Here is a 24,000-nt window from a genome sequence, read left to right as displayed (position 1 = left end):
TTTATCATGCCCTGCCAGACTTATTGTAAAATCTTTTATTAAATTTCATCTATTCCTTCCGCTAAATTATCTGCCATAAGGCAAATTCCAGTCGAGTATTAAAGATAAAATAGCAGCACTTGTCTGATGATGTTAAGATCCATAACCATGAAGAAAGTAATGCAATCTACCGTCAAAAAGGAGCATCAAGGAAATATCAGGCAAAATGTAGTGGAGCTCTCTAGTTATGAGATTTCGTATAACTCCATGAGCACCCTCAACAGTGCCCAATAGAATAACAAATCATTCAGATATATGACTTCAGACAAACAAGGAGATGTATGACTCAGAACAATAAGTAGACTCCACATTATTTACATCGACATTGTTAGACGAACCTTGAGAAAAATACTACTATATTGTCACCAAACTAGAAGCTTTATTTATTCTAGGCTTCTAGCCAAAATTACATTCACCATGTAATTTGACTCAATCTGCACTCCACTAAAAAATTTGACAAGAAATCAGAGTCTTAGTGATAACCAATTGGAGCAGCAGTCTCTCGTAACTCTCGGCCTTGATAATGTACATCCTGCAATTCATTCAAAAAATAACACCATTAGCAATCCAAATCATAATATCATATACCAAACACACCTTCAATATTTTTTCATCCAAGATTAATAAAAGGGTATAAATAAGCTTACCGATGCAAAGTGGTTGACGTCACGGTGGTGCGCTTCATCGGCTCTGACGACCATAACCACATCCCTTAGAGTAGAATCAGGTGGAAGCTGCCAATAGTCGATGGCTATGGCTGGTGCTGGCACATTCTCTATATTGCCCTTGTCAAGCTCCTTAAGGAACTCAGTGTAGGAGTGTATTGCTTCCTCCTCAAGGTACCCAACCATGCGGTGTGCAAATTTGGGAGACACCAAATACCCCAAGAAGTAGGCATTGAAGAAAACACCTTGAACTGCTATCACCAAAGCACGCTCGTACCACTTTGGCTTGGCCACTTCCATGAAGGTCATTAGGTGCATGCGCTCGTTCTCTGCTTCTTCCAGCAGAGCTTTGATCCAGCCACCACTGTGCTCGAATCGTCGCAGCGATTTGCAGTGGAGGAGCATCCCTCCCACCATGCCAGGAACAGCTGCCACTGTCTCCAGCATCATTGCTCGGCATCCATATCGGCGCTGTTACATTTGAATAAAACATATGATAAGAACAAAGCTTAATTAAGCATTTTATATTATAGACTATGAAATTATCAAGGCTTATATTTTTCTTCTGAAGGTAATGTAAGATGTAATATTTCTATATCAAAGAACAAAGAGGTAATATGGACTTCCCAAATCAAACAAAGTATTCTATGTAATCATCCGTTTAATTTTCTTAGAGAGGCTCTAAGCTATTAATCTTCATGAAGATCATTTAACTTTCAGAAATTTGTTTTGCCCTATTTCAAGAGATGAAAGGTATTATATTATCAATTACATGATTAGTTCTCAAACGCATCATGTGCTGGTTAATCAACTTATGACCTAACCCTCAGCAACCTAACATCACATGCACCATCATGTACCACTTGAAAAGATATCAATGAATAATGGATACCTGAAAGAATAGATCAGTGGGGAATCTGAGCGATTTAACAGTCCAATAAGCCATCTTGTCCAGAAATGTTACCGGCGCATGGTGCTTCTTCAAATCAATGTTCAGATCCGCTTTGTATGTCTCCCATGGCTTCATTAAAAAAATATATATTCAATAAAACAAAACAAAACTTTTCAAGAAGAAAATAAATAACAACAGATCTGAAAATATGTACCCTGAAGCAGTTCCATTTCCATTCTGTGCCATCCTCTTTGGTAATCTTAGATGGATTGATACCCCAATAACTCGCGATAATACCCTTATCATTACTATTCTCTTTGTTCCCAACACTTTCAGAAGACGATCCAATCTTCTTCTTCTCTTCATTGTTCTTCTCCTTCTCCGATGACAAGGCCATAGTGCTCTCGCTCCTTCCTCCATCAATCATTGATGCTCTAATCCAATACCCTAACTTGTTCGGACCACCAACACCGACTTCATTACCAATACCTCTCGCCGCCGCCGCCGCCGCCACGCCGCCACGGCCCGCGGTGGAGAACAAACGGTTAGCTGCAACAATCACAGCAGTGTTGGCCACCCTAGCACCACCACCACCAGCAGCGGTACGAACCATCGTCATCATCATGATAATCACCACAATGATTCCAAGAAGCGCGGGGTAGAAGTGTTTGTTATTTTCTCGGGAAAAGAATATGAGATGAGAAATTGTTAAAGGGAATTTGAATTGCTTTTTTCGTTGTTGTGATGAAAAAAAAAAGGGTTTAAGAGAGGTTGTGTATATATATATGAAGAGAGCGAAAAAGATGAGGTGAGTAACGTTGATACGTTGGTGTGTTAGTTGGCAACTATGGCGGTGGAATGCATGTGTTTGGGTTTGGCATGGAAAATATTCTAGAACCATATTTTACTTATTTAATTAACTATTTTTCCTACATTCTTTTTGGTATATTTTTTAAGGTTGATTTTGTTAATAATAACAATTTATTATCATCATTATATGAGTGTCAATTAGCAGAGGTGAAGTAATTTCATAGGAAAATAAGATTTAATTTCAATGTATATTATTTTATGTGTAATGTTAGGGGCCAATAATTTTGGTGATTGGTAGCCATTAAATAGTCATTAATAATAATTTAATAGTATAAAATTAGTGTGAGATTTCATTCAATGACTCACATTTCTCTACTAATTATATACTGACCAAAATTCAATAAAATTGTTTACCCTTTAAATTTTCCTTATTTTATTTTATAGTTTAATATATATACTCATCATTCATGTAATATCTAATAGTTAAGATTTTTTCCACTCACTTAAATATTAGTAGAAACTCAGGTGCAGTAGACTTAAAATTAATAGTTAAAAATTATTACATAATTTAACTAATTTGACTAAATTTTCATCCAACAGCTCTCACCTATTAACTTCACGTGAAGTCTTGAATTTTCACCTTAAATATTATATAATTTTCTTTGCATAATAAAATATAAAGTTATTGAAGTTTTAAATTATTTGTAAAATAAAAACTCTAAAATATATAAATCATATTTAATTTAATAACATATTATGACTTCTTTAAAAAGTTTAATAAGAATAAAATTTTTATCACCTGGAAATTAAAAGAAAATAATTCTCGAAAGGAAATTGCATTGTTTAATCATTTTTCAGCTTAGACAATTTTAAAAGATAAAACACATGAAAAAAATTATGATTTCCTACCAAAAAAAGAAAGTAAAATTTTCATATTACTTATTGTATTTTATTTAAATTGTATTAAAGTTGTACTATCAAATTCAAGTTACCTGTCGTACCAATGCGGCTGTTCTTAACTGATCATTAATTGAATAATAATAATTAAAGTTTGCCATTTCTTGGGGATCAAGTAGTTGGGTCTTATCTGCTGCGTGTTCACACCAACTCAATATCATACACCCTAAGGGAATATTCTCTCACTGGTCCCCCGTACACACATGCATTTCCTTTTGTATTTTCCGGTAAAATTGACTAGAAATTTTGTTCGTCCACAAAATTAACATTAGATATTTCATATTTGTGGTTTAATATAACGTGAGCAATATTTCTGTATTTAGACTAAAATGTTTATAATATGAGGTGAGTATTAATGAGTTTTGAAAAAAAAAACAACATTTTTTATATATAGCACAGTACATAAAACTTTTTATATATTTGTATAATAAATTAAATATTTAGATTTTTATTATCACAAATATTCTACTATAAAAAATTTGGTCAGCTAGAATATAATTTTGTTTTGTATATGAATCTAAATTATCCATATAAAACGTAATAAATAACTTTTTATATATTTGTATAATAATTAAATATTTAGATTTTTATTATCACAAATATTCTACTATAAAAAATTTGGTCAGTTAGAATATAATTTTGTTTGATATATGAATCTAAATTATCCATATAAAACGTAATAAATATATGATTAAAATATATTTACGTAATAAAAAGTGTAACACTTTCACTTAATGACATATATTTTAAATGACATAATTTTTCTTTTTCGCTTAGAGTTTTTGGGTATAACAATTTATATCATAAATCATATCTCTTTTTGTATAGTTTGTGGTACGTCTATTATGAATCATAATTTTAAATATATTCAATACAAAAATAAATCTTTTTAGCAAATAAATTAATTGTCATAAAAATTTAATTAATTAAAGTTTCTAATGATAATTAAATTTTCCCTTTAACTTGACAAGGATCGCAGAAGCCAATAAGGAGTATACCATACATGAAAACTAAAATTTAAATTGATCATTTATTAAGATATTTTACAAATTCTATTTAAATAGATGAGATTTTTGTCAACATGAATTGACAAACTCTTGATTCCCCACTAAATAACTCAACTCACCAACTTTGTACAAGATACATCAGCATTATTCAGATTATTATCCATAACAAAACACAACAATATTGTTGTCACAAACCAACATTTTTATTTATTCTAGGCTTCTAGCCAAAGACCCTTGAATTCTTAGTGATACCCAATTGGAGCAGGAGTCTCTCTTAGTTCTCGCCCTTGATAATGCACATCCTGCAATAACATCACCATCATTCTTGCACATTATTACATCACACAATTATAAGAAAATCTCCTTTTTTTCCCTTTTCAGGTTTTTTAAATAAATAAATTAAATTGTAATACATATGAGATAAGTTAAATGTATATAATTGGCTAATCTACACTAAAAACAAGATAAGTAATTTATTCATTTAAGAAGTCCATATTTTCCTTTCTAGTATATATTTTAGTGTTTACTATAAGATTATTCGATACCAAATCCTTCCCCTTATACATAAGGGCATATCAAGTGAGATAAATAATTTTTCTTACAAGATATAGTATATAATTGTTCTCTATTTCTTTTATGTTGTAAAATTATATATATTGAAAAAGATTTGAAATCAACTCCTAGTTAGTTGAAGAAAAATTGGTATGCTAACAAAACTGAAATTATATATAGCATTATAAAAATCGATCTAAATTAAAATAAGTATGCAGAAGGTAATCATCACACCTTGAAGGAACTAAAAACTTATTCGGACACTAATTAAGTTTATAACTAAATACAGAGAGTTTAAGAAATTAATTTTGATGCAGTCACTAAAAGTGTAAAACTTTTTATATAGTAGTGTAATCACGTTCACTCGGTCAATATAAAAGGTAGTTATTTTAGTGATGTGAATGCATGCGTAAAATTATTTTAGACTAACAATGAATCATAACTAAATGATAAAAATTCAGGTACAGTCAATTTTACGTGAAGTTATAGATGAGTGGTTAAATAATTTGACTGATTTAAATAAATTTTCACTTAACGACTATTAGTTATCAATTTCATGTAAAGTTGACCACAGTTGAATTTTCACTTAGGAAAAATATAGATAACCAATAATATTTTTGAATAATGTGTGAATAATGTGAATTAATATGATTAAAAAAATAAATTTAAATTAATAACATTAAATTAAGGTGTAGTATATTTTTATTTGATTGGTGGTCGTTTATGTTGTTCAACCTAACATTCTCCTTCCACTTATTAAATTCATAGTTTTATTAACCAAAATTGGTGAGAATTACCGATGCAAAGTGATTGACATCACGGTGGTGTGCTTCATCAGCTCTAACAACCATAACCACATCCCTTAGAGTAGAATCAGGTGGAAGCTGCCAATAATCGATGGCTATGGCTGGTGCTGCCACATTCTCTATATTACCCTTGCAAGCTCCTTAAGAAACTCTGTGTAGGAGTGTATTGCTTCCTCTTCAAGGTACCCAACCATGCGGTGTGCAAATTTCGGAGACACCAAATACCCCAATAAATATGCGTTCAAGAAAACACCTTGGACTGCCATTACCAGAGCACGTTCCAACCATTTTGGATCTGACACCTCCATGAATGTCATTAGGTGCATGCGCTCGTTCTCGGTTTCTTCTAGCAGTGCTTTGATCCACCCACCACTGTGCTCAAATCGCCGCAGCGATTTGCAGTGTAGGAGCATGCCTGCTACCATGCCGGGGACAGCCGCAACTGTTTCCAGCATCATAGCCCGGCATCCATATCGCTTCTGTACATATAACATTTGCATACATAAAGACAGAATTTGACTAAAGCCAGCTACCAATATAAAATATATGCTGAAATATAAAAACTTTGAAAACAAATTAAACTATACGTATATTTATATAAATATATTGATAGCTGATTTTAATAGCTAATTTTAATGTATAAATAACATTTTTTTTATGTATACTAAAAATGAACTATTAAATTAGTATTATATATTATAATATTAAATATAGGAAAAGTCTAGAAGTCAGTAACTTTATTAATTTCTGACAAACATGTAACCAGCAAAAAAAAAATGAGTAATTCCACACAATTGGATGAAATCTTATATCATTAAAAACATTATTAATGACTACAAATCACAAAAGTTGCTAACCCTATAATTCCTCTTAAATATATTATGTCTGATTGTCTACTCTTGTTGAGATGAATTGGAAAATATAGAAGCAAAACCAAGTAAGGAAACATCACATGCATCATTTCATGCATGCTATATTGATCCGAGAAGCAAAAGTAAAAGAAAGCTAGCTAGTAGGAAGATACATGCATGCATGAATAGAATTATAAACTAAGTAGTGGAAACCTGGAAAAAGATATCAGTGGGATATCTGAGACCCTTTACAGTCCAAAAAGCCATCTTGTCCGTAAAGGTCTTGGGCGCATGATGCTTTTCCAGATCAATGCTTATATCTGCTTTGTAACTCTCCCAAGGCTTCATGTAACACAGGAAAGATCAACATCAAATAAATTTTCAATTTAATTATTCTATTAATTTTTATAATTTTATTAAATGTATAATTAAGTATATATATATATATATTTGATTTTTATATTTTTTTAATTTTATAATTAATATTTTTTTAATATAAAAAAATCAGAATTAACTGAATATTTTTTTATGAATAAAAATATTTATAATTAAAAATTTAACTAAATCTTTAATTCCATGTATATATTTTGAGAGAAATATTCGATTATTTTTAACATTTTTTACATAAAAAAATTAATTACAAAATAAAAATTGTGTAAGAATCTAACTCAAAAAAAAATATAAAGATATAATTAAAAATTTAATAAAATTATAGAAACTAAAATAATTAAACTTAATTCTCTAAAACTAAAATTAAAATTATCATAAAACTATTTATTCTAAAAGTATAAACTATTAAAAAAAACATAAATAATTATATTTTTAACACGATTTTAATATAATATTTTTTTAAAATTTATGCGAATTTATTATATAAACTTTTATTTATTTATTTAATTTGTACCCTTTTTCTTTCCTTTGGAGTAAAGAATTTGAATTCTAATCTTTTGGTCGAAATTTGATTATATATCTCTAATAAAAATAAAAGAAATATGCATATATACATACCCTGAAGCAATTCCATTTCCATTGTGAGCCATCATCTTTGGTAACCTTAGAAGGCTGAATTCCCCAATAACTCACAATACCCTCACTACTATTATTCTCTTCAACCTTCTTCTCCTTCTCCTTATTATTATTATTATTATTATCTGAAAAGGTCAAAGTGGTCATAGTGTTTCTTACACCATTTCCATGAATAAGAGGGCCTCTAACCCAATAGCCTAACTCCTTGGCCACCCTGCCACCACCACCCTTCATCATCATTTGAGGGACTATTATTATTTGACTTCTTGTATTTGTGTGAAGAAAAAAGGCTTAAGGGAGGAGGATTTATATACTATTTTTTTTTCTTTTAAGTTGATAATTATTGAATAAAAAGTTTTAATATAATTTAATTTTGAAAAAAATGACAAACAATATTTCTTTTAACTAATAATCGGTTAATATTTGTAACTATTCATTTTAGAGGATTATTTTTCTAATTATATAAATGACTAAGTTGATTAAACAATGATTGGTGATAAGATCAACTTGTAAAAATATCTTGTGATTTCAAAGGAAAGAAGTAATTTTTTATATTACATCTTGTATTATTTAATTAGAATTATCTTCGTATATTTGAGCTGTAGTAATGTATTAGTACTACACTACTATGTCGTACCAATTTGGCGGCTCTAGATAGATATCATAACAAAATCAAAATCAAATTGTAGAAAGAACTGAAAGATCATTATGAGAATCGAGTAATTTAAAATTATTTTAGTTAAACAGTGATTGGTGGAAAAAAAAGGAATTTCATAAAATATCCTATGAATTCAAATAAAAAAAATAATAAATTCTGATTACTTCTTGCATTATTTAAAATATTAGACCATCTCCAATAGAAACTCATCCAAATTCTTATTTATGGCTCACTTGTCATAAAAAGTAACTCCACATCAACTTTTGCGTCATAGATAGTAAATAGGAACTCAAAGCATCTCTTTCTTCTCCATTAGAAGGAACTCACTTTAGTCTCTATTGTGGTCCCACTTAATTAATTAATTAAAATACTTAAACTTAATGTAATTAATTTTTTCAATAATATTTTAAATTTATAAATTTAAAAATAATTCACTATTAAAAAATATTAATGTTAAATAAATTCATACATAACAATAATATACAATATATAATTCGGGATTATACTAATTTGTAAAATTACTTAATACAAAAAAATTATTGCAACGTCCAATTTTAATAATGTGGTTAGCATTTTAAATTTTAAAAATTATTTAATAAATTAATTATGATTTAATTATTTAATTATTAGTATTTTAATTATTTAATCTAATTAATTATTATAATTATTAATAAATTAATTAAGATTTAATTATTTAATATAAATTATTAATCAAATAAAAATATAATTATTTATTATAATTATTACTAATTTAATTATTTAATATAATTATTTAATTATTTTAAATTTTATATAATTATTTATTTTTATAATAACTTAGCAAATGATAAATTATTATTGGTTATAATGAATCCCTCTAAATGAAGATTTTCTCTTTTTGAATAACATGTTGGGCTTACATTGGTTATGCTCTAATGGTAGATTTTCTTGAATGTCAGAAGAAGTTAAATGGAATCTATCTATTGGAGATGCTCTTTGACCTTTATGTTTAAACTTAATCATGCGTTTGTCTTTAAAATTTAAAGTTTTTTTTTTAAATAATAGGTTATATTTCATTAATTATTAAAAAATAAAATATAAAAATATTCAAAAATAAGACAGCATAATAAAAGGTGAAAATTTCTCAAAAATACTACACTGAGTTGTATTGTAAGATTAAAATTAAATAATTAAATAAAATATAAATAATATAAGAATAAGATCCAAGTTGTATTTGTATTGCATTTGTACTACAAATTCTGATAATTCTTGGAGACCAAGTTCTTCAAGTTTTTAACCTCCAATCATAAACGCATTGGAATATTCCCCTCACGGTTTGCGTTACATGCATGAATCTCTTGTTCTTCCATCTATCTCTTCACGTCAACTAGTACTATTTAATTATTTATTATATGTGACGTTGACTTATAATATAGGTCTCAAAATCAAAACAGGATAGCCACATTTTAAGCTAAAGCATAAGTAATATCTTATTGAAATAAAACTACTTAAAAGGATGTACTACATCCGTAACAAGATTATTGTATACAAATTGAATTTTGTAACTACCAATTAATATTTCGTAGTTACTCATACAAAAAACTTCTTCGTATAAAAATATAACTGAAATGCAAATACGTATTATATTGAGTAATTTAGTCAAATTTTCTAACATTTTTTAATGGTTATATTTATAAAAGACATTTTTATATGTCAAATAAAAAAAAGACATTTACTTATGATTAGTCACTTCATGTCAAAATAAAGATAGAATTTGTCAAGTGTTTGCAATTTAGTTTATATCTAATCTCGTCTAATTTAACTTATCATAAAATAATTTTAGGTTTAGAATGATTTAAAAGTTTAATTCTATTCACAAAAAAATTTAGAAAAAAAGATAAATAGGTTTTTAATTTTTTAGCCTGCAGACATTTATATTCTTGAAAATTTGAAAATATATTTAAGTCTCTGACTTTTTTAAAATCTGAATATATTGATCCTTGAATCTAATTTGTTCCATTTTAAATACTTTCTTACGTGTGCATCGTATTTTGGCCAGACCAGTATAACGGAAGTCATGTTTGATTTTTTCATTGGGTCTGCCAGACCTAAGTAAACAGAGGGATCGATGTGTTTAGGTTTTAAGAATGTCAAAAACTTAAATGTATTTTCAAATCGTTAAAAATTTAAATGTTTGCGAACCAAAAAGTCAAGAATTTATTTGTCTTTTTCTCAAAAACTTAATAGATATATAAAATCTATTTGAGCCTATTAAAACATAAATAAATACAATTTTCTTTTTGAGTTTTTTCTACCTAAAGTTGTGAATTTCAAAGTGGGGATTCAAGAATCTCATACACAAGCCAATTTTCGTTGTCATCTCTTTCTGTTCACAAATAATATATATATATATATATATATATATATATATATATATATATATATGTATATATGTTAACTTATTAGTTTCCTATCCAATCAGACAAAATATCTATAGTGTAACAAAATTCAACACTTTGGACTAAAAGAGTTTCCATGATTGGATCCATTCTACAGATTCCTTTGATTAAAATCTTAAAATATGAGATACCCTCTTAGTTTGACTTATTGTCCTCTCTGTACTCACCTAGAGAAATAAGCTGGGCTGCTAGTTTTCCAAGAAATTGATACTTATGGAGTATCTGCATCATAGCCATAGGGATAGGGTTATATTCTATTCTTAATTTGAATAGCAACTAATTAATTAGCACAACCAGTTTCTAGTTTTTATATCCACTACTTCTTTTGTTCATGGCTTCTGCAACACAGTGTCCACCCTTTGAATTCTCTGCAAAGTACTATCATTCTGAAAATGGAGGTAGCTGTGTGAGGCAGACTAGTTTCTTTGAAGGCAAACCAGTCCTTAATCAGGGTGTTGGCTACTCTGTCATTCTTGGTTTTGGTGCTTTCTTTGCTGTTTTCACCTCTTTCTTGGTCTGCAATCCTTAATTGAATCTTGTTTGTTTAATTTATTTATTAGTATTTGTAATATTTCAAATAATGCACATGTTATGATATATTAGATTCACCTTGTTATGAGTTAGTATAGTAGAAAATACACTAGAGCCTCAAAAATGGTCGTTGAAATTGCCTTTTATGTACTAAAATAGTCTCTGAAATTTCAATTGCGCCAATTACGTCGCTGAGATTGGCAAAAGGCCGAGGACTAACATGGTGCATTTTTTTTAACCTAGGACGTACTTGGTGCCATTGGAATCTCAGGACTATTTTGGTGGCCAATTCTGGAAAACCACTTTGGGACTTAACTCGTAGAAAATTATTAACATGACCTTTTAGTTTCTATAATTTTCCATCAAGCTGAAATTATTGATAGAAACTTTGATTCTTATGGATCAGGTATGGTTGGAGAAGAGATATGTTGGGTCTCGCCACACCTCGGAATGGTTCAATACTGCAGGAAGAAGTGTTAAGACAGGACTCATTGCTAGTGTCATTGTTTCACAGGTAATCATTTCTATTGGATCCAACGCTTATATTAGGCAGAAAACTATGAATTTAAAATAGCCTTTGAAGTTTGCACAGATTGATGAATCTGTAGTTCAATTTTCTTGTTCACATATGTTTTGTTAATTGCTATGAATTGGTGGTGTAGTGGACATGGGCTGCTACAATCTTGCAAAGCTCAAATGTTGCTTGGGAATATGGGGTCAGTGGTCCTTTCTGGTATGCTAGTGGAGCAACAATCCAGGCATGAATCTTATATTACATTAAATATCTCCTCTGCATGCTGCTGTTTTTTTATTTTCTTCTTTTTCAAGTTTCAGTCCTCCTAAATTTTGGAATTTGGAAAGTGAAGTAAGCCTGAGATTTGATATGATGCATTGAACATGAACAGGTATTGTTGTTTGGAGTAATGGCTATAGAGATTAAAAGAAAGGCTCCTCATGCTCATACAGTCTGCGAAATTGTCAAAGCCCGGTATGTATCTTGGTTTGCATAAACAAAGTGAAGTCATATCAAACTTTCTTGTATAAATTATCAAGTTTTTCTAGAGCTAAATTTCTTGTTGCTACAATTGTTTTTAGAATTTGGATGAACAAGTAGTTGTTACTCTCTAAGTCTTGCTAAGCCAAGTGATGTTTCAAGAGCAACTTTGATAATTCACTCCATTCTTAACTGCAACTTTTTTAGCACTGATTTGATAACAAAGTTTCTTTACCTCTCAGTTGGGGCACTGCAGCACACATTGTGTTCCTCTTTTTCTGCTTCTTGACAAATATAATTGTAACGGCAATGTTGCTCCTCGGTGGTTCGGCCGTTGTAAATGCATTAACTGGAGTGAACATTTATGCTGCAAGCTTCCTAATACCCCTTGGAGTCATTGTCTATACACTAGCTGGTGGACTCAAAGCCACATTCTTGGCAAGCTATATACATTCTGTCATAGGTTTCTACTAAAATTTTTGTTAATCTTTGCCACCGGTTTCTGAGACTCCGATTAATCCAGCATCTATTTGTTTTCAGTGCACATTGTTTTGGTGCTTTTTGTCTACCTTGTCTATACGGCGAGTAGTGAGCTTGGTAGCCCAAGTGTTGTTTACAATCGCCTGCTCGAGGTTGCTAGCAAATCAAGAACATGTCAGGATCCTATATCACACCATGGACAAGCTTGTGGTCCTGTGAGTGGGAATCACAGAGGATCTTACCTAACAATGTTGAGTTCAGGAGGCCTAGTTTTTGGGATTATAAACATAGTTGGTAACTTTGGCACTGTCTTTGTTGACAATGTAAGCATGACTTAAGATAGGTGTCTTTCCATCTTCAATTTGTTTCATTTCTACATGTAATGCAATCATGAAAGTTAGCTTTTCACATTCATGGTTGTAACTTATGCTCCTTTTGTATGTTTAGGGGTATTGGGTGAGTGCCATTGCTGCAAGACCTTCATCAACTCATAAAGGCTACTTGTTAGGAGGCTTGGTGTGGTTTGCTGTGCCATTTTCTTTGGCTACATCATTGGGTCTGGGGGCCTTGGCCCTTGATTTACCAATCAATGAAAGCGAGGCAGGTCGTGGACTCGTTCCCCCTGCTACTGCTGTGGCTCTGATGGGGAAAGGTGGATCCATTCTTCTCCTAACCATGCTTTTTATGTAAGTAATGATCATGATCAGAAACACTTGCAGCATGTTACAAGATTGAATTTTTAAATGGTTGATGATACAACTTGTGTAAAGGTTCAATTAAACTGAAAGTCCTTGAACTTATATTTTGTGCATCATTGTTTTACTTTCTCATGTTCTTAATGCGCTTATGATCAGGGCAGTGACCTCTGCTGGTTCATCAGAACTAATAGCAGTATCTTCATTATGCACATATGATATCTACCGTACCTACATAAATCCAAATGCAAGTGGAAAGAAAATCCTTAAAGTGTCAAGGTCTGTTGTTCTAGGATTTGGTTGTTTCATGGGGCTGCTCGCGGTTATACTAAACAAAGCTGGAGTTTCCTTAGGATGGATGTACCTTGCAATGGGAGTTCTTATCGGATCAGCGGTTCTTCCTATCGCTTTCTTGCTTCTATGGAGAAAAGCAAATGCAATTGGTGCCATTCTTGGAACAATAATTGGCTGCATTATGGGAATCATCACATGGATTTCTGTTACAAAAGCAGAATATGGACACATAAATCTTGATACAACTGGTAGGAATGCTCCGATGCTTGCTGGGAACCTTGTTTCTATTCTGATTGGAGGAGGTGTTCATGGTGTTTGCAGCATGCTTTGGCCTCAGAACTATGATTGGAGTAGCACTAAGCAAATCACAGTGGTTGAAAAGGAAAAGACTGAATTGCCAGCAGAAGAGTTTAATGAAGAGAAGTTAGTAAGAGCAAAATCATGGATAGTGAAGTGTGGTGTTGGTTTCACTGTTTTGATAGTTATACTTTGGCCTATTCTCTCCCTACCAGCAGGTAACTAATTTTGAGTTATGCACATTTGAATTTGGTCTCCTATAATTTCAAGGTTAGAAAAAGAATGCATTTTGTAACTTATGTTCATGTTTATGGCCACAGGAGAGTTTAGCAAAGGATACTTCTATTTCTGGGCAGTGATTGCTATAGGATGGGGTACTATTGGGTCTGCTGTGATCATTGTTTTACCAATCATGGAAAGTTGGGAAACCATCCGAACTGTGATTCTTGGAATGTTCACAAATGACAGGCTTATGGAAAAGGTGGAAGAGTTGAATCACAAGTTGCAGACAATCATCCAGGCAATGCCAGAAGCCGAGAGACTTTACTTGCTTGAGAAGGAAAAGGCGAAAAGGTTAGAAGCGTCCGAGAAACAGGATGATTCCCTTCCGGCATGAAATGCTAATGGATCAGACTAAGTTTTTAAGTTTCTCTTGTTCTCTTCATTCATGAATCATGATTGATTTTCAATAGAACACTACATTTGTCAAGCTTTTTAGGTGCATGTTCTTGTAGTGTGTATACATTATTACATTGTACACTACAGGAAACTCAAAGATTTGAAATGCTAGAAAGATTTGCAATTTTTCCTTCAATAAGTAATTTGCATAAAATTAATCCTTAAGCTTATTAATATACCTAAATCTTTATTTCTTTTTAATTTTGTAAAAAATATGCTCAATATAAAAATTGGAATAATGTGCATCCTTAGACAGTTTTTTGACATTTTTCTTTGCATATAATAATGAAAATGATGGCTAGTTAGCTATGTTAAACATGGAATGAATCATACACAAGAATTCGTATCATGGTAGACATCTCTGAACTAAAAAAACTTACCTACAGCTAGATTACAATTTAGTACAATATTAATATATAACTAACATTTAAGTAAAAGAAGATTATCTATAGTACCTATTAAAAAAAAGAGAAGAATTTTCTATATTAGCATTCGTGTGTTATAAATTTATAATTACATGGAATCACTAGCCTGCTGATGAGTTTCTCATTCTTCAAGCCATAAGGGTAGATGATGCAATTGGATGATCCGATCAGAAGGAACTATGACATTGAATATACAGATCCAAGTGATGCATGATGCAGACATGAGTGAATTGCATTTGGGATGGTCCAAAATTCAGTATTTAGATTTTGGTATAGTAGAAATTGAAGAAACCATGGCTCACGCTTGTTGAGATAGATAGATATCTATCTAACCATTTCTTTTTTGGAGTTTGTGTTATTTGCTGCTGCCTTTTCCTTCATGGCTTCTTTCTCTAATTTCTTCTTTTCAGCTTCTGCCAGCCTCTCATTCTCTTCCCTTGACTTGTTAAACATTTTCATGAATACAACAAGGATTTGTGTAACTGCAAAAGAACACAACTTGAATAAATAAATGAAGATGAGTGTTTAATGGGCACTAACAGTGTTATTTGCTAGATGCTTTTCTATTTTTAAAACATTGTGGCACATTGAAGCAATTCGTTGAGACACGTTGCGTCAATATGAAGCACACTCGCAAAATGTCGCCTGTAATGAGGTCAGTTTTGTATTAGGTTGAAAATGGGGGATTAAATTGAATGGGTTAGATTCATGATTAGAAATTTAGAGTTGAATGCAAAACTAATCCCAACATATTTCATTTGCATTATTTTTATTATTCTAATTACTCAGCCCAAAAAAAAACCTTCTACTTCTACATGATTAAGGGTTTTTAAAATAGCTTTTGCTTCTTTAATAAGCTGCAAAAGACGGATGATATAGCATAAATAAAGAACTTAGTTGCTGTGTGAATGAATATACGCGCACTAGTACTTTTACCATATCCAAAAGCATGGGCCCTTCTAAACAAAGTTTTTAACCAAAAGAATGGTTGAAAAACTGGGACATTATGCATGTGTATATACATAAAGAGAATGTCAGACCTTGCTCAAAAGGGCACCTAGCTGGATCCTCCCCAAAGTACTGGGACAAAGAATCTGCATTTCTTCCCTGAAAGAGAACCAGTTATCAGTATCAAATCATGATTATTAGGACGGTTCATTAAAATTTCCGATGTGCAGGAAAAAATAAAGTGAAGAACCCACCACTTCAGAATACAATGATATGAGAGACCTCACGTCGGCTTCAGCAGTATCAAGAAAATTCTTCAACACCTGAGCAAGAGAATAATCATACTTAGACCAATTAAAGTTACCTAAAATTGATTCTCTTTCAAGGTTTCCCATGGGCCATCTAATTAGGCATAAAAAATATGATCAAAATGCATGATAAGTAGCTGTTGTTCACCATGCAGTAATCTTTTGGTGAAGAACACAGCATTAGTTTTCATACAGATGGATAACATGTAACAATGTAATTGAAGAATCATGGCTTTGGCCTATAGATTTATCATTTTCTCTTCAGTAAGTTCAGAAGTAAAAGCTGCCATTTTATATTCCTTACCTTACGAAATCCTGTAGATATGGCACCATCATTTTCAGAAGCAGTGAGTTCTTGCTCAACCTTCTCCAAACCTTTACTCACAGCTTGCATTTCTTCAGCCAATGCTTTCAGTTGGATCTAAGGTTTAGACATCAAAGTCATAAATTCGTAAGTAAGTAACCTTCATTGGCCAAGTTCTATTAAAATACATTTATGATTTATCATCAAGAAGCCAACCACAAAGGATTACTGACAAAAGAATACCTTTGAAGCTGCTTCCAAATGGACAAGATCTTTGTCAAAATCTAGCAATTCTGGCATTTTCTCAGCAAGAAGCTAGTGAGATAAGAACAAAACATTGTAAGATATCATAACAAAAAAGCAACAGTGGCCAACCAAACAGGGAATTATGATTTGTCATGTGTGAAGGAAGGAACGCAAACAAGTTACTTTACAAATATCACAATCCTAAGCAAGAAATGCAAATTTGAGCAAAATAGATGGAGCAAAGTATGAAACACTGGAGATTTACAGAGAGAACCATTATCAGCAGGAAAATGGAACTTTTTCTTTAGCATTATCTCCTATAAATATATTTTCACATGGATGGAGCAGAGCAAAATTATGTCAAAGATATCATAGTATAATACAAAATATTGTTCAAAGATTTTGGTATATCTACCTTGCACAAATAATGCATCAAAGTCATTTTGTTATTTCTTGCACGAGTATCAGATAACTTGAGAAGGCTATCCAATTTGAATCCAACTGCTGATCCTGCCATTGATAAAACGTAAAATATAATCTAATCAGCATGGTTGAAACTATAATTTTGTAATAAATATTGAGTTGAACCAGGATGCAACACAAATCTCAAATATAAGACAGTCAAGTTGGAATGGAGTAATAGATACCCCTTGCTGTTCCCTGATTCAGGGCATTGCCCAAGGTAAGAATAGTCTGCATTATCTGGCGTAATTTCACAGATTCTTTCACCTGTATTATAAAGCAATAACATGAGTATAAGCTTGGTAATTCTTTCATTTTTTTTTTCCAACTAAGCCATTAAACAGTACCTCTTTAGCAGCATTGTTGATTGTATTCAAATTTTTCCTCAAATCATTCACCTGAAGAAGCAAGAAGAATTTGTCTTTAAGAATGAAAAGCAATATAGAATAATCATAAACTGGATAGCATACCTGAGAAGAAAAGTTGATTTTGAAAGCAAACACCCTTAACTTGGATTCTACTCGTGGAACCTTCATCAGCTCCATAAAAAACTGATAGGGGTCATCAGAATAAGAACTTCGTTAGAATTAATGTAGGCATTGTAAAGAACTAAACATTCATTGTTAAGAACAAAAAGCAAGAAAGAACCTGTTCACATTTTCCAAGCATATCCTTGTCCCCTTTATAATTCTGTAAAACAGAGATATTTCAGCTGGGGAAAGAACAAAGAAAAAGTTCCTTTTCCATATTAAACAAGGAAGCATGTCATACAAATATTAGAAACTTTTTACATTTAATTTTTGAGCAATTTGTTGTTTTTTAATGTGCCATTGGGAAGATTTCCAGTTTACTTAAAAGGTTTAATCTGAAACTGTTCATGCATATATATATATATATATATATATATATATATATATATATATATATATATATATATATATATTATCAAAGACACCTAACCATTAGCAAACACAAAGTGTGAATTTCGAAACCCTAAAAAAAATGAACTAAGGTTAAGAGGATGCACAAATATGCATATGGCCTAAATGAAGCAAAAATGGGAAAGTCCATCTATGCAAGTAACAGTGATATGATTCAAGATTTTTTACCTGGAATTGAGTATATTAAGCAAATGAAGATATTTGCAGCCAAGATACAATTCATAGAAATACCAAATCATATGCATTACATGAAGTTATACTTTACAGTTCAGACAATTTTTGATAAGTTAATGCACACGAGAGTAGAAGAGTGGTGTACCTTCAACATCTCCATCTCTTCCTTGGTGGGACAGAATTTGATGAGATTCTCAACCTGATCAATATCCAGAACAGAAGAATCCAATGCTAGAACAGCATTCTGAAACCCAAATAACAAAAAATGACAAATGTTAGAGCAAACATGAAAACTAATGCCCTCAATCAAGCTATATCCAAATGAAAAGTGCCCTAACAAAAAAAAAGACAACCAAGCAATTGAACAAAACGATAGAGAAACTTACAAGCATATCTGGCAAAGGAATTTTGATTTTGGAGAGCATTATTTCACAATTATATGCTCTACGCAAGTCAATCTGGAGGAGGGGATAAAGAAAAAGGATATATTAGCCCTTGTTCAATTGATAACATACACTAGACAAAAATTGAAAGGAAAAAAAAAAAAGAAGACGAAGTATTTGCATTAGATTTCCAGAGCACACAATCATACTCATAGAGCAAACTGCAATATGGAATATTTGTTTGTCAAAAAACTACATATTAATCCAAATAAAAAAAATTCTTTTTAGCATTCATTATACTTTTCCCATCTTATTTTGCTTCTTCATTTACAATGCAATTGGAGAGAATAGACAAAGTCTCTCTGTAGAGTTTTTATTGATGTTTATTATCTCTTGGGTACCAGTCCCATTCAAGAGTACTCTAATTATGAACAGGCATATGAACCCTTAAGCAACAGGTTGTTAAACAAATTTATGCCACTAGAGAAATTGCTTACCAGTTGTACTTTCTCGGGTTTGTTGATATTAGAACCGCGCCGACCTCCAACTTTAGCATTGCTCCCATCAGAAGCAGATGCTGCTGAAAACAGGCTCTCAAGTTCTGATATATCTATTTCAGGGGCCCTAACACAAAGTTTTATGATTTGAATCAGAAGTGCTAAATTGAAATAGCATCCCACCCATCCTAGGTCCTGTCGAAAGAAAGTTAGGTGGGTGGAGAAGACAGGAAATTCTAACAAAAGGCCCAATTGCCCAACCATAGTGCAAAAATTACAAAAGGAAAGAGTTTTCATAAAATGACAACTCCGACGTATTTTATGGGATAATTACAAGGAAACTTACTGTAATATTAGAATGAAAATACTAATTCGGTAATCACTACCTTGATTCATTATCTTGCTTTTGTGAATCAGCCCATAAACTCCCTTGTGCTGCTCGGGCAACTTTCACCCAATGAAGGGGCTTCAACATAGTTTTCTTAGGTGCATTAACAGTTGCACCAGTACCTCGGCCTCTTCCAAGACTTGCTGGTGCTAAAGAACCTTTGCCAGGTGGTGGTGGCACACTAGAGGCCCTGCCTGCAGGAGGTGGAGGAGGTACAGGTGTTCCACTACGACCAATTGGGGGAGGAGGAGCATTTGGAGGCTTTGGTGCAGCTGGTGGGGCTGAAACTGTTCGAACACCTGGAGGTGGAGGTGGAGGTGGTGGACCAGGACCTTTTCGTACAGACCCTGGAGGGGGTGGAGGTGGCGGTGGTGGGGCTGATGTTAAACTTGTTCGCACAGGTCCTGGCGGAGGGGGAGGGGCAGGTGGTGGAGTTGAACTTGCTCGTCCTGGAGGTGGTGGAGGTGGAGGTGGAGCTGGTGGGGTTGAACCTGCTCGTCTAGGTGTAGGTGCTGAAGGAGGAGGAGGAGGTGGAGCAGGTGGGGCAGTAATTGCTCTTACAGGTGGTAGAGGGGGTGGAGGTGGTGGGGCAGAACCTGTTCTTGTAGGCAGTGGAGGAGGTGGAGGCGGAGGCGATGGGGATGAACCTGTTCTTATTGGTGCTGGAGGAGGTGGAGGTTGAGGTGGTGGGGCAGAACCTACTCTTGCAGGTAGTGGGGGTGGTGGAGGTGGAGGTGGTGGTGCTGAACCTGTTTTTGCAGGTAGTGGGGGTGGTGGAGGTGGAGGTGGTGGTGCTGAACCTGTTTTTGCAGGTATTGGAGGTGGAGGTGGTGGTGCTGAACCTGTTCTTGCAGGTATTGGAGGAGGTGGAGGTGGAGTTGGCAGAGCAGAACCTGTCCTTGCAGATATTGGAGGAGGTGGAGGGGTTGGAGGTGGTGGAGCAGAACCTGTTCTTGCTGGTATTGGAGGAGGTGGAGGGGGTGGAGGTGGGGCTGAACCTGTTCTTGCAAGTACTGGAGGAGTAGGTGGAGGAGGTGGTGGTGGTGGTGGGGCTGAAGTTACTGGATCATGCTCACTAGACATTGGTGGAGGTGGAGGTGGAGGATGAGGGGCTTGTGCTGGAGTTGGAACCAAAGGTTGTGTAGCAGGAACTGATAACGGTGATGATGGAGATGAACAAGGAGAATATTCATTGCTTGGAACATGACAAATTGAGGGTCCATTATCTGTCAATGACTGATCAGGTGTTGCTGAATCGCGATTTTCATGATTACCACCATGATTCTCAAAAGCTAAATGGATTGAATCAGGGATGTCAGGTGTCAATAATTTTGGAGTATCAGAAGACAACCTGGGAACATCAAAGGCCTCATCCGAACTATCAGCAGTGCTTGATTCATTATTTTCCTCGTCGGAGTCAGCAGGCGATGAATACCAACTTCCTTTTCCTTGCAATCTTGAAAACTCTTTGACATCATTTAGGACAGTTAATTGTTTAAGAAGCCAGACAGCAGCAGCATCACCACTATCAACCCAATCTACGCCACTAAACAGTTCTTGAACCCGTGAAAACGCTTCAATGGGCAATCCACCTTTCTCCTCACCATTTAGCATGGTTGTGGGAGCCCGTTGAGGACTTACATTTTCTACCTCTCCAAACAAAACCTAAATTCGAGAAGTTCTAAATTGTCAGGATAATAACAGGTACCCTCACTAGAAAGAAAAACTCAGCCATCCACAAGTAATCGAAGTCTTAGTTTTCCATACAATCCTAAACTATAAAAAGCACTCACCTCAGCCCTGAAGCCTTTTGGATACCGATCCTTTGAATCCCAAAGAATGTCCAAGTTATCAGCATTCAGCATCAATATGTTGGACCGAATAAATGCCGTATTAAACATTACACGAAACATCATCACCTCCCTTTCTGGATCCAAATCCAAATGAACGCACTCTAACACCACATCTCCTTGAACTAAACACTGAATATCAATCTTAATCACATCGCAGTCTGCCTGATAATAAAAAAGTCAACACAGAACACAGCCTAACATCAATTAACAGCAACACAAATTTAATACAACAAAAAATCAGCCAAAAATGCAAAACAAATCAATCAAGCAAACAAAACAACTCCACACAGAACCTGGCGGTAATGCCGCAAGCTCTTCTTCTTCTTATGCATTGAATATATCATCTGAGTGGAAAGCCCATCCTTGCTGAGCAAGTTCCTACCAAATATCCTAATCATCGGCCTACACCCATTCTGCAAATCAAAGCCAGGAATTGCCCTCAAAATGAGACAATCCAGCGACAGTGCTCGCTCCGGAGGCGGCCACCCCGGTGAAATATTCCGCCTCGCCACATACTGAATGTATCGAAGCTGAGAGGGCAAAGGGTTCAAAGGCGACAAAAGCTGCAACAAACCCTTTGGTGCCTCCCTATGAACCATCTCAAGCGCCCTTTTTTCACCACTATGAACTTTCCTAAAGACAAGTAAACTAGCTAGTAGAAATGCAAGTAGGGGCCAGCCCCCTCTTTCACAGTGAAACAAAATCACATTTTGATGGTTCCCTAAGTTTAACCAACTATCACAGACTCTAAGAAAGTGCTGAACAAGAGAAAGGGGCAAAATTGGAACACCCTCGTACTGCTTTGGGTAATCCATGACGACAACATCGTATTCTGTGAGAAATTCAGCGAATTGGCTGCGCCTCTCGCCGTCGCGGAAGTTGAATGCGAGGAAAGAAGATTCTGGAAACTCCTCATGGAGCTCCGTGATGATCTCGTGGAGGTGCAGCTGGTACATTCCTTCGGGCAACACTTCGGTGGAAAAACACGAATCGAAAACTGCACAATATTCATAAAAATAAAATTAAAAAAAAAAAGAATCTTGAGGAGGAAAACGAGGGAAAATTTTAGGAATAAAAAAATGGGAATGATGAAAATTTCGGTTTTTTTTTTTTTTTGTTACCGTAGACTCGGTCGATGAATTCGAGTAATCCATCAGGGGGACGCTTGTAGAAGAATCTGCTGAGAAGAGACATGGTGGTTGAATTGAAATTGAATCACATGTAGAATGGAGAATGGAGCTGCAGAGAGTAGAAGCTGAAAATAACAGAAGAAGGTAGTAGCTGCAGTTATGGAGTTCTGAAACGGAAGAGGAGAACTGGGGAAGTTTTTGAAATTTGAAAAGGATAACAATTTAATTTTTTTTTTTCTGTGTTTGTGTGGTATATTATTGTGACTTGTGAGAAGATCATTTTGTTGAAATTTCACCAATTATGGGCATGGAAAATCTAGTTATATTTTTCCATCTATTTTGTTTAGATACTTGACTAAGAAAAGTAGAAAACTACAAACAAAAAAAAGGAGATTTTATTTATGTTTTCTATAGTGTTTTTATTTCTCTTCTTTTAATTCATTTTTTTACTATCAGAATTATGATTATTAAGAATTAAATACTTAGGTTCCTTTTCAGAAGGTCCAAAAATTATTTTTTCTTTAATCTTTAAATTATAAAAAATACAATATTAATATTTGGTATAATCTTAAAACTAGTTTGTGATTTTTCGAAATTTTATTTAAAATATTTATAAAGAAGTTAAAAAAACTATTTTTTTAAAATTATCTATCATTTTCTTTAAATAAGGACTTTAATAATTAAAAAATTAAATATAAAATAATTTATTTTTATATTTTAAGTTTTTTTTTTCAAAAAAAATTAATTGAGTTGTTTATTAAACGGCCATTAATCCTTATTTTGCAACATATTATGGAATTGTACAGTTAGTAACTTATTTAGTTATAATTTTGTGAAAAAAAAAAATAGTTATCTCCACAGGCACTTAATAAATGGAGAGATAATCTGTTGACTATTACCTTGGTCATGAGTTTAACGAACTTCAACTGTTAAAACAAACAAGCACCTTACACTTGTAACCATTTCTAGACACTAGTTGATTATAGTTTGTTAATCATTTGTTAAATTTCATTGACCTAATAAAATCTTAAAAGCCTTATAAAGATAACACCTATCTATCTATTTAAATTATATAAAAATTAATACCAACTCTTTTTATATTAGATTTAAGTTATATTTTTTCTTTTAATGATACCACATCATCAATTTTAATTACTTTGACAAAACTTTAAAAATTAACCAATTAATTTTAGTAAAATATTAAAAAAAATTAAAATCATAACTCCCATGCATAATTAATTAATTAATTTATTACATACTATTATTCAATA

The 24,000-nt window shown here is 33.0% G+C and overlaps 3 protein-coding genes and 1 pseudogene across 7 annotated transcripts; 1 reads left to right on the top strand and 3 right to left on the bottom strand.

The window, feature by feature from the left end:
* Nucleotides 1-194: 194 nt before the first annotated feature.
* LOC112747545 (ubiquinol oxidase 2, mitochondrial-like) lies at nt 195-2,472 on the bottom strand. The gene is made up of 4 exons (XM_025795604.2): nt 1,811-2,472; nt 1,597-1,725; nt 687-1,175; nt 195-571 (listed from the first exon to the last, which is right to left on the bottom strand). The coding sequence occupies exons 1-4, from the start codon at nt 2,219-2,221 to the stop codon at nt 512-514; spliced, it is 1,089 nt and encodes a 362-aa protein (XP_025651389.1). The 5' UTR covers nt 2,222-2,472; the 3' UTR covers nt 195-511.
* A 1,891-nt stretch (nt 2,473-4,363) lies between these two features.
* LOC112747543 (ubiquinol oxidase 1, mitochondrial-like) lies at nt 4,364-7,899 on the bottom strand (annotated as a pseudogene).
* A 2,792-nt stretch (nt 7,900-10,691) lies between these two features.
* Nucleotides 10,692-15,630, top strand: LOC112747541 (urea-proton symporter DUR3-like). Of its 5 annotated transcripts, none has more exons than XM_072217461.1 (10): nt 10,694-11,215; nt 11,639-11,746; nt 11,895-11,990; nt 12,138-12,220; nt 12,469-12,689; nt 12,767-13,029; nt 13,154-13,392; nt 13,561-14,210; nt 14,313-14,565; nt 15,229-15,630. In XM_072217461.1, exons 1-10 carry the CDS (start codon nt 11,033-11,035, stop codon nt 15,242-15,244), a joined length of 2,112 nt encoding a protein of 703 aa, XP_072073562.1. In that variant the 5' UTR covers nt 10,694-11,032; the 3' UTR covers nt 15,245-15,630. The 5 variants fall into 5 exon arrangements, with proteins under 5 accessions (XP_025651385.1, XP_072073562.1, XP_072073565.1 ...); XM_072217464.1 differs by having other exon boundaries at nt 10,696-11,550; XM_072217463.1 differs by lacking the exon at nt 15,229-15,630 and adding an exon at nt 11,476-11,550 and having other exon boundaries at nt 10,713-11,215; nt 14,313-14,806.
* On the bottom strand, nt 14,951-23,136 carry LOC112747540 (formin-like protein 14). Its single transcript, XM_025795598.3, has 17 exons — nt 22,721-23,136; nt 21,893-22,596; nt 21,540-21,761; nt 19,745-21,411; nt 19,359-19,485; nt 18,865-18,936; nt 18,624-18,722; nt 18,012-18,053; nt 17,834-17,914; nt 17,711-17,761; nt 17,549-17,630; nt 17,317-17,411; nt 16,899-16,970; nt 16,656-16,772; nt 16,298-16,366; nt 16,136-16,202; nt 14,951-15,577 (listed from the first exon to the last, which is right to left on the bottom strand). Exons 1-17 carry the CDS (start codon nt 22,791-22,793, stop codon nt 15,420-15,422), a joined length of 3,798 nt encoding a protein of 1,265 aa, XP_025651383.1. The 5' UTR covers nt 22,794-23,136; the 3' UTR covers nt 14,951-15,419.
* Between the last annotated feature and the right edge of the window lie 864 nt (nt 23,137-24,000).

This window comes from Arachis hypogaea, chromosome 15, assembly GCF_003086295.3.
Source record: "Arachis hypogaea cultivar Tifrunner chromosome 15, arahy.Tifrunner.gnm2.J5K5, whole genome shotgun sequence".
Lineage (NCBI taxonomy): Eukaryota > Viridiplantae > Streptophyta > Magnoliopsida > Fabales > Fabaceae > Arachis > Arachis hypogaea.
The sequence above is the reverse complement of the archived record's forward strand: the minus strand, read 5'-3'. Positions and strand labels throughout refer to the sequence as shown.